This window comes from Xenia sp. Carnegie-2017, unplaced genomic scaffold (genome assembly GCF_021976095.1).
Source record: "Xenia sp. Carnegie-2017 unplaced genomic scaffold, XeniaSp_v1 HiC_scaffold_23, whole genome shotgun sequence".
In the NCBI taxonomy this organism is placed as follows: Eukaryota; Metazoa; Cnidaria; class Anthozoa; order Malacalcyonacea; family Xeniidae; genus Xenia; species Xenia sp. Carnegie-2017.
The window spans coordinates 16,769,099-16,779,810 of NW_025813486.1; the positions used below are offsets into that span (position 1 = coordinate 16,769,099).

General features: G+C 36.4%; 1 protein-coding gene across 1 annotated transcript; it reads right to left on the reverse strand.

Moving 5' to 3' along the window:
• Positions 1 to 7,391: 7,391 nt before the first annotated feature.
• LOC124449265 lies at positions 7,392 to 7,961 on the reverse strand. The gene has a single exon (XM_047000203.1). The coding sequence runs from the start codon at positions 7,959 to 7,961 to the stop codon at positions 7,392 to 7,394; it is 570 nt and encodes a 189-aa protein (XP_046856159.1).
• Between the last annotated feature and the right edge of the window lie 2,751 nt (positions 7,962 to 10,712).

A 10,712-nucleotide genomic window follows, 5' to 3' on the forward strand; every position in this document is an offset into this window, starting at 1 on the left:
AGCACTTTGGAAATTTTCTAAAAGATAGCTTCCTTTTATAATGGCACGAGAAAAAAGCGTACGTGCAATCGTGTAGCAATTAACTTGATTTACGTATGCAATTAGACAATTAATATTGTAAGAAAGTAAAGAAAGAACGCCAGAAGAAAAAAGGAAGTTTTTGCATCTTGAACATGTATGGAACTCAAATCAAAAATAAACTTAATTACGTTTAACAAAATATGAACTATTTATTTGACAGACAAAGGTCTCATAGAAACAATGTCAACATAGATTATAAAGAAAAAATTAGATGATGACATTAAAGACAATAATTTCTTCCTCAATTTTTTGCAAATAAATCTTCCTTTTGAACATCATGAATCATCATAAAGTTTATTGAATTGATCAAGCTAAGTATACGAATTCTATTTAAAACCATAAAAAAATGTCTTGTAAAACAGCAAAAAGCTCAATTAGACAATTAATATTGTAAGAAAGTACAGCCCAATAGCCAGAAGGAAATACTTTTCTTGCTGTACTCATTCATGTTTTAAATACACGTCCATGAGTATTTGATGTCCGTCCAACAGTCGCGCCAATGTTTGAAAACCCTTAGCTATACCTTCAAACTTTTCTTTGAAAAAACAATTTTTTGAAACGTGGCCTTCTTTGATAACAGCATGAGCAAAAAGCGGATGTGCAGCCGCGCAGCAATTAACTTGTTTTACACATGCAATTGGACAATTAATATTGTAAGAAAGTAAAGCAAAACAGCCAGAAGGCAATATTTTCTGCTTAATAACTAAAGAACATTTAAATTAAATGAAGATATTTATATTACTATTTTATGTGGAAGTTTTCATCAAGACAAATAAAACTTGTGCTTTACAATTGGACTGTATATGCTGCATACGTATAATAAAGGTGACAAAAGTATACCAAACGCTGCTGTTCACAAACATAACTTTTCTTGCTGCTTTCATTCATATTGATATTACTACGCACTCATTAACATTTTAATACTGTCCAATGGTCGTGCATAACAGTTTGAAAACCCTTAGCTACATAAAACGTTTATTTGAGCAAAGTATATTTAAAAAAAGTGTATTTGAGAAAGTACGTCTTCCAGATGAAGTCTTCAAATTTAAGTTGAACTAAGCTAAATGTCTACTTGCACATAGCTGAAGACGGCTTAGCTGTTAATAGCTATTAGTTATTCTTATGGAAAAAAAGGAAGTTTTTGCGTCTTGAACATGTGTGGAACTCAAGTCAAAAATAAACTTAATTACGTTTAACAAAATATGAACTATTTATTTGACAGACAAAGGTCTCATGGAAACAATGTCAACACAGACTATAAAGAAAAAATTAGATGATGACATTAAAAACAATAATTTCTTCCTCAATTTTTTGCAAATAAATCTTCCTTTTTCATCATCATGAATCATCATAAAGTTTATTCAATTGATCAAGCTGAGTATACGAATTCTATTTAAAACCATAAAAAAATGTTTTGTAAAACAGCAAAAAGAAGACATGCATTCAGTCTGAATAAATAACCTTTATAGCTGTAAGTTCAATTAGACAATTAATATTGTAAGAAAGTACAGCCCAATAGCCAGGAGGAAATACCTTTTGCTTATTCAAGCAACAAACATTTAAGGTGAGAACATTTGTATCAGTAATTTTTACAGAATGTTTTATCGATCACTGTCATCAGTGCTCAGTATATGCAGTGTTTTTTCTCAGGTAAAGTATAAAGACAGTCAAAAGCATGAAAACGTTCTTGTTGTATTAGATATTGCAGTTAAACATGAGAAATAAAACTTGTGCATTTATAGTCTCATTAAGGTGCAAATATATATAAACAAGAGCAACAAAAGTAGAGGTAACGTTGTTGTATTTATTAACCACAAGCATAACATTTCTTGCTATATTCATTCATAGTTTAAATACATGTTCACGTGTATTTGATGTCCATCCAACAGTCGCGCCAATGTTTGAAAACCTTAGCTATACCTTCAAACTTTTCTTTGAAAAAACAATTTACTTGAGAATTGCGATTAACTGCGTCTTCCAGAAGAAATCTTCAATTTCAAAGATATTATATATTAAATGTATATTTGCTCGTAGAGCTAAAGACAGATTTAGTTCATAATATTACACATTTTAAGAAAAATCCTATGCATCTTGAATACGTAAAACTTAAAATAAAAACGCATTTAATTATTTGAAAAAATAATATAATTTTTCCCATCGAAAATGACCATGCTTTTTTTCCCAACTTATCACTTCGCTTTATTTTTAATGCTGGTCACCGACTGTCTGATTCTATTACCTTTAAAGAATGAATTTAAGCGTTTCTGATATCTAGTGCAGTCTGAACGTATAAATGCGTAAAGGATTGTATCTGCATAGCAAACTGCAGCGCTACTTTCATACACGATTCTCTGCCTTTGATGTGAGGGGAATGAAAGACAGCTTTGTTGTCCAGTATTCACAGTTATTGCATGTCTTCTTCTTCGATTCTATAAGTTGAACAGTAAACTAACGTTGTTATTACTCGTAACAGTAAAAGGAAGTTTTATACTCCTTCAACATGTATAAAAACAGATTTAATTAACTCTAACAAATTGTGAACAACGTGTTTCAAAGACAAAGGTGTCTTAGTATCTGTAAGACCAAAGACTCAGAATAAATTATCAAACGATCACAATGCAAAAAAATATCCTTTTTATCATCCATTAACTTTTATTGCATACAACCTTCATAAAAATTAGTACACAGTACTAGAACTGCATCAACTTCTGCGGCAAACGCATTGAATATTTCTATGGATAATATTATGAATGCAGCTACATGGCGTAATGAACAAACTTTTCAAACATTTTATAATAAACCAATTGAGGCGAAGAACTTTGGCAATGATCTACTCTCTGCCATTTGTGAGACATGAATTGTGAAATTTCAATTATATTGTTTTGTTATTAGTTATTGCTCATGTCCACATTGCTTTAAAATCTCACATGACTTCCTAGTGACGTAGTACAGTGATGAAATAGAATTAGAAAATTAAACGAGACTTACCTGAAGTCGAAGTTTGATTGAAATTCTATGAGTTACTGTTCAGGAGCTAGGAAGTCACCCACCCAACTACTAACTTACTTCTTTTCAAATGATGTTAAATACTACTTGCCTCCCAATATGTATGTGGACGTTCGCAAATTTTTAAAAACTGATCTTGATATCGCGTGCTCTATCTCACATGACTTCCTAGTTCCTGAACAGTAACTCATAGAATTTCAATCAAACTTCGACTTCAGGTAAGTCTCGTTTAATTTTCTAAATATATATAGACATATAGCTTTCTCCGGATTGTATATAAAATGATTTTATTGAGCTTTCAACTCGATGCTTTGAGCATTCATCAAAAAGATATAGGAAGTTATATACAGTTGTTTATCATTTGTAGACGCTTAGAGCGTCTAATTGGATTAGCGGGTGGATTGATGTGATTGGATGGTGTGGAATGCGTTGTCATGAGTTTTGGAGTATTGTGAATATGATTAGTGTTAATATTATTAGAGTGTAATGTTATAGTTTTGGTGTTGTTTGTAATTTTTTTCCTTTTTCTTTAGTTGTGAGTATATATGATGGGTATGAACTGACTACCGGCAGAACGTACCCACGGAAACAACCACATATTCTACTGGTCAGAAACTAAAGTACTCGGACGCACACAAAATAAACACGCACGCGAATTTAAAGAAGCTTGGCACAGTAAAGACAATGACACAATAAATAGAGATATCGACATACCCATCATATACTCATATTACTTTGGGAATTTCATGAAACGTGGCCTTCTTTGATAACGGCATGAGCAAAAAGCGGACGTGCAGCCGCGCAGCAGGACGTGCAGCAGGACGCGCAGCAGGACGCGCAGCAATTAACTTGTTTTACACATGCAATTAGACAATTAATATTGTAAGAAAGTAAAGCAACACAGCCGTAAGGCAATATTTTCTGCTTAATAGCTAAAGAACATTTAAATTAAATGAAGATATTTTTATTACTATTTTATGTGGAAGTTTTCACCAAGACAAATAAAATGTTCGTATTACATTAACACATCGCTTTCAGCTAAAGATGACAAATTGAACTTGTGTTTTACAATTGGACTGTATATGCTGCATACGTATAATAAATGTGACAAAACTATACCAAACGTTGCTGTTCACAAACATAACTTCTCTTGCTGTTTTCATTCATATTGATATTACTCACCCGTTTCGCCATTCTAAATGGGCATTACTCAGAGTTCTAAACTTTAGAATGCGGAAGATAGCCAAATTAGATTGCTTTCTGTGCTATCTAATAATGGATGCGGTGTGATGTTGTTGTACACTATTCTACAAATAAGGATAATAATATCTGAGATCGTCGCCATTTTTGTTTCCAAACATACACTAATAATCTATACCAAGGATTATTTAAATACAATGAACAACAGACCTGAAAAGTATAACAAACTTTCAAGAGAGCAAATTGATGCTCTTAATTACTATTTTGAGAATGGCATGAAATCTACTCTGTGTTTTGAGCTGATAAAAACAGCCGCCGAAGAAACGTCGTTGTCTGTGGACAAGGTCAAGGTGAGAACAACCTCCTCTTTAGTCGTCCGCCGTCTTTTAAAAATTTTTCTGTATGCAGTAAACCAACTACGAAACCAGCGCCATCAAATCAAAGCCATACGTATCTCAATAACATCCCTAAACTTGTATTCCTACTCCACAGTAATTTGTATGAAGTTCTACTTTAAACTTTCCTTTTTCAAAAAGCACATTCTTATAATGTATTGTGATATACAATGGACATTCTTTATGTACAGAGTTAGGCTGTGAAACACAGTAACTGGTGCAGCTTTATTGTAACACTTGATGTTATGTCAGTAAAAATTTCACAAAATTTGTTTGATACTGCATGTTTTGAAATTATTCAAAAGCTTCTTCACAACTGACATTATGCTTTTTTCAGAAATGGATTGGCAACAAAGTTGCTTCTGTCAAAAGAAACACAAACAAACAAACAACATTTGTATACCGGCCAGTATTAATCCCCGCCAGGGGGGTTGACCGGTCCATGAACTTTTCTACGCCAAACGTCTCTTTCTCTCGCCATATCTCTCGTTATACCCATCGCCTTCATATCACTGTTCACAGCATCCATCCATCTCTTTCTCGGTCTACCTAGTTTGCGGACTCCATCAACATTCATATGCAACGTTCTACGAATTTCAGCACTTTCTTCCCTCCTTTCCACATGCCCAAACCACCTCAAACACTGGCGCCTTACCCAACTCTCGATACACTCAACACCAACTCTCTCTCTAATCTCTTCACTTCGAATCCTATCCATCAACGTTACACCACACATCATCCTAAGCATTTTCCTTTCCGTCGACGCCAATCTTCTCAGGTCCTCTGCTTTCGGCGCCCAACACTCTGCTCCATATCCCGAACACTTCCGCACAACATTCCCAACTTCTAAACTCCACCATGCCATTTCCTCGCTTGCTCGCACCCTCCACCATCATTTAATACATCGCCCAGATATTTAAACCCGATACACCTTCCAAACTCACGTCACCCAGTTCAAACCGTTCAATCGCGACTCGCCCACCACTTCGACACGTCCCGCACTCAAAATCAGTTACTCTTGTCAATGCACCACGGACACCTGAACATCTTCCATGAAACCCACTTACTGCATTTCCCACACATTATCGAATTCACCCAACTCTTTTCCACACACACCACATGGCCATTTATCATTGTCCTTCACCTCCACCTGCCTCGAGCATCTCATGCCCTTCGTCTTTGCCTCATTCACTTTCAGTCCCTTGACTTCTATTGCCGTTTTCCATTCTCGGTACCATTCCATGACTTTCTGCTTCGACTCCGCCACCAAGACAATGTCATCTGCATACAACAAACACCAGCATCCTTCTTTTCTTCTCACTTCCTCTGTCAGTACATCCATCACACAAGCAAACAGTAACGGCGACAAGACTGAACCTTGATGAACACCAACTTTTACCTCAAAAACACCAGATCTAACACCTTCCTCCGTAACCACCGCCTCTACACCTTCATAAGTCTCCATAACTGCCCGAACCATATTCTCTGTCACACCTTTCTTACGCAGCGCGTACTCGATCACCTTTCTCGGAACTCTATCAAACGCCTTCTCCAAATCTACAAACACCATATACAATTCTCTGTCCTTCTCCAAAAATTTCTCCTGCAGCTGCCTCAACACAAAACACACATCCGTCGTTCCTCTCCCCGGTATGAATCCATACTGCTCTTCCCCCATCCGAACAACTTCCCTCAACCTTCTTTCAAACACTCTCTCTACTATCTTCAACGCATGCTCCATCAGCTTAATAGTCCTGTAATTCCCACATAACGTCGCTGCTCCTTTTCCTTTGTACAGCGGGACCACTAGACTCTTTCTCCATGTACTCGGCATCTTTGAGCCCTCAAAACCTCGTTCGCAAATTACACAACTCTCACGCATAGTTCATTGTCCAACATTTCGCTACCCACTTCACTCGGTCCCGTCGCCTTTCCTTTCTTCATCTTGCGCAGAGCCGCCACCTCATCAACAGTCACTGTTTCCCACGGCCCCAAACTTCATCCGCTAACTTCTCCATTCCACTCATTCTACATTCATCAAACGGTCACAGTACGCCCTCCACACTTCTAACCTGTCTTCCAATAACACCTTCAACTCCCCATCGGTTCTGCACGCCGGGAGCACCAAAATATCGTTCCTCTCCTTCTGCTCCTTCTAGCCGTTCTAAACAACTTTTCGTCCATTCTCAGCATTTTACGAGAAGCTCTTTCTGATGCCTTTCTATCGCTTTCCTTTCATCTTTTTCTTGAACCGGATGTAATCGATCCTATCTGCTTCAGTCCGCGACTTTCTCCACCTTTTAAATGCCAACTTCGCGCCAATCACTTCGCTGACACGTTGATCCACCACCATGCCTGTTCTTCTACTACACTGCCTTTACTTCTACAACATACCTTCTCCGCTGCCGTTAAAACACCCTTTCCAAGCACGTCCATCGCTCCTCCACCGTCTCACCTCAACATTCAATGTCGCAATTTCGTCACGGAAACACTGCTTCCCTTCATTCGATCGTAACTTCCATAGCTTAAGCCTGCCTTTACCCTCAACCTTTCTCCTCTTCACCTTCCTGATTCACCAGTCCATGACCAGCAGCTTGTGCTGGGTCACCCATTCTTCTCCTGCAATCACTTTTGCATCCTTCACGTTTTCCTCTCTTCTTCATTCACCGTATAATCCACCACCATCCCAATTCCTGCTTCCTTCCCTCACTAGCATTCATATCCACCTTCCATATCGCATATCCTTCTTACGCTTCCCACATGACCGTTCCAATCACCAAGCATCACACATCGCCCTCTAATGTCTGCTTTCACTGCATACACGCTGTCGTAGAACTTTTCCTTCTCTGCCGCACTTTGTCCAACCTGCGGAGCATACACCACAACGAAACTCACAACTTCGGCCTCAATAACTACATCAACTCTCAGGACTCTGTCCGAAACTCTCTTCACTGCTACAACCGACTTCGCCCAATCCTCTCTCATCGCAAAGCCAACACCATTGGTGCCACTTCCGTTTCCCTTCCAAAACCACTTAAATCTCGCTACATTATCTTCACCCTTTATGACTCTCGTACCTTCACCTTTAAACCTTACCTCCTGAAACCCACACACATCAACTTTCCTTCTCTTCAACATGTCCGCCACTTCTGCACTCTTTCCCTTCATTGTCCCAACGTTCACTGTGCCTACCCGAAGGGTGACACTTCCACCAACATTCGATCCGGAGATTCTTCGCACCCCTTGCCCACTGAAGGGCTGCCGGGAACTGGGGGCCATGTCTTCTTTTCCAAAGTTCATGAATTTTGTTGGAGCAAAAGTTTTACTGAAGGATGCCCTTCCTTACACCAACCCCTTTTAGTCGTCTTTTACGACACGCAGAGGATACGTTGGCGCAATTCTAAGCCGGCAACCACACGGATGTCAAAAGAAAATGTCAATCTAATAATTCGGAGTGACCCCTACCCTCATGTAATCCACCAAAAGTCCCCAAACCACTACCCAGATTACGGGGGTCAAGCGGATATAATCTATTTTGCTCAGAATTTTTTAAATCAGGTGAATGAAATATTAAATCACTTTAGTATTGTCAATAAGGGTTTAAGGAATGTTACCCATCAAGAATTTGCTATGATGAAAGCCTTGACAAATTTATCCATTATTGCAGATGAAGCAAAGGGGTTGTCTCACTTGAGTGAAAAAAATAAATTGGCTTCTGTCAAATGGATTGGTCTTGGAGGATCCGAGCAAAATAAATACATACAGAAAGCTAATGACATAAAAAACAACCCAGTGACATTAGATGATGCTCAAAGAACAAAATTGGTTGATCAGCATATGAAACTTTTAGCTGAGGAGGTAACAGTCGTTTTAATAAATTAATTTTGCAATGAATAGCAGAGGTAGCATTAAGTAATTAGAATAAATTAGAATAGGCTATTGATTGGGGAGACTTTAGTCTCTGGAAATGTACATAATTCATGGTATTCTGATAAAGGAAGTTTATATTGCCTTAACATTAGATGCATTTCTAATAGTGTTATGTTGAGTAAAACTCTTTGTTTTGAGCATGTAATTTTTGTGCAAACATGGTTGCCGTGATTACCAGATAGAAAGTTATTTCTTATTGCAAACTTGTTTTTCTTTTGGCATGAAATTTGACTTGAACGTCATCTGGCATGAAAATCTTTTTTGTATTCTGGTTGTGTGGAATGTATCAGTTGAACTGTTTCATAAGGCTATGAAAGAATTAATGAAGAAATGATTTAATAATAATAAACTATATTTAATGTTTGTGTGAAATTGAAAATTTATACAGTTACTAAATGCTGTGAAAAGTGATTGTAAAATTCTTTTGGTTCCAAAAAGATTAATCACTGAAGAGATGATTGTTGTTGCTGTTGTTGTTGATATTTTATGACAATATTTATACTTCACTGCCTTAATCACAGATGTAATGCAGACATATATGTCATATAATTTGGTTATGTAGAATAGTGTTTGGACAAAAAAAGATTCTGTTAAATTCTCCATCAGTAATGATGATCATTACAATAGCATTGATAGTATAGCATTACATTTGTAGAAATAATAATTATCATAGCAATACCAACAACAACAGAAACTATGTATAGTAAATAAAAAATAGTAGCAATAATAATAAAAACAAATGTCATCTCATGCCATATGTTAAAGTCCAAATTGTTGCAAACTATACATAGCTTTTTGCAGTACTTATGCCTAATGTGACCATTATCAATTATTTTACTTTTCTTTTAGTTCAGTTACTTGGAGTATATTCGCTGCCAGGCCAGCTGCTTACTGGTGAATGGAAAAAAAGAACTTTATGTGCTTGGTTCATCAGGAGGAAAAAGATTTGTTCACAATGAACCAGCAGCTTTGTGCAAGTTTCAAGCAATGTTTGGTAAAGAGTAAAAAATTTGCAAAGATCACAAATGCGTAATAGGCATAAAGTTTAACTTCTATTGATATGTCAGCACCAATTTCATGGATACCAGTTACTGGATGGTAGTCAAGTAGATACATATGACTAAGTTTCAGAGCTTTAATATAATGTCATGTTACGTATGGTTGCAAAATGTTCATCCCATCTCGAAATAGCATATTTCTAACGGTAAATATTAAGATATTTTTGGTATCCGATAAAGTGGTGTACGTATTTAATATCATGAAACCATTTGCTACACTGTGTTTCACGCCTTTTGGCAATCATCAGGTGAATGACAGTTTAGTTGATGCTTTATTTTACTTTTATGAATTTATATTTTGCTCAATCTATAAAGATATTGAGCATGCTTTTATAACGAAAATTCACAAACTATAATTTTATATTGACAAGCCTGCTAGGGATTTCTCACTCTTCATTAAATTCTCTAAAAAGAGTGAAAAATCACGAACCAAGCTTTTTGGGATAAAATTGTAGTTTGTATAGCTAAAAAAATTTGTATTCTATATTTGGTAGATGTAGACCTAGAAAAACAGAAATGGACTCATGATGATGTAAGAATGCTCTTTAACAAGAAGTATAGTATGTTAATTTTTTATTTATTCTTGTACGCAGGTCTTCACCATTGAGAGTGACGTGACCATACAGGTGTTATTTTAACCACCACAGGCCTGGATAAAATATTTCACTCTATGGCTGCAAGTTTAAAAAAATATTTTTTGAATAAATTTTTCATTAAATACTTTTGAAAACAGTATAATGTTGTTAATAACAGTTATGTATAAAGGTTGCCTGTATATTCCTGAATGGTAGTGTTTACCTTACAGTGATAGTTTAATTTTACCTTTTGATACACCTGCATAAAGAAATCTTCTCTGTTTTTTAATAAAAAGTATATGGAAGATACAAAATTTTTTCCTGTGAGTAATTTTGTAAACATTACCCTTTTTACAGTCATGTTGTCAAGTCATTATGATTGTTAGTTCTTGTCAGTGAGCATTTTTCTTAAAGGTGAAGCAAAAGGTGTGACTGCTTCTCGCATTCCATATCTTTCTGGTGGTTTT

What these genes read in the sequence shown, in the direction of transcription:
- LOC124449265 (XM_047000203.1), bottom strand. Translation starts at nt 7,961, where the DNA reads ATGGCCCCCAGTTCCCGGCAGCCCTTCAGTGGGCAAGGGGTGCGAAGA.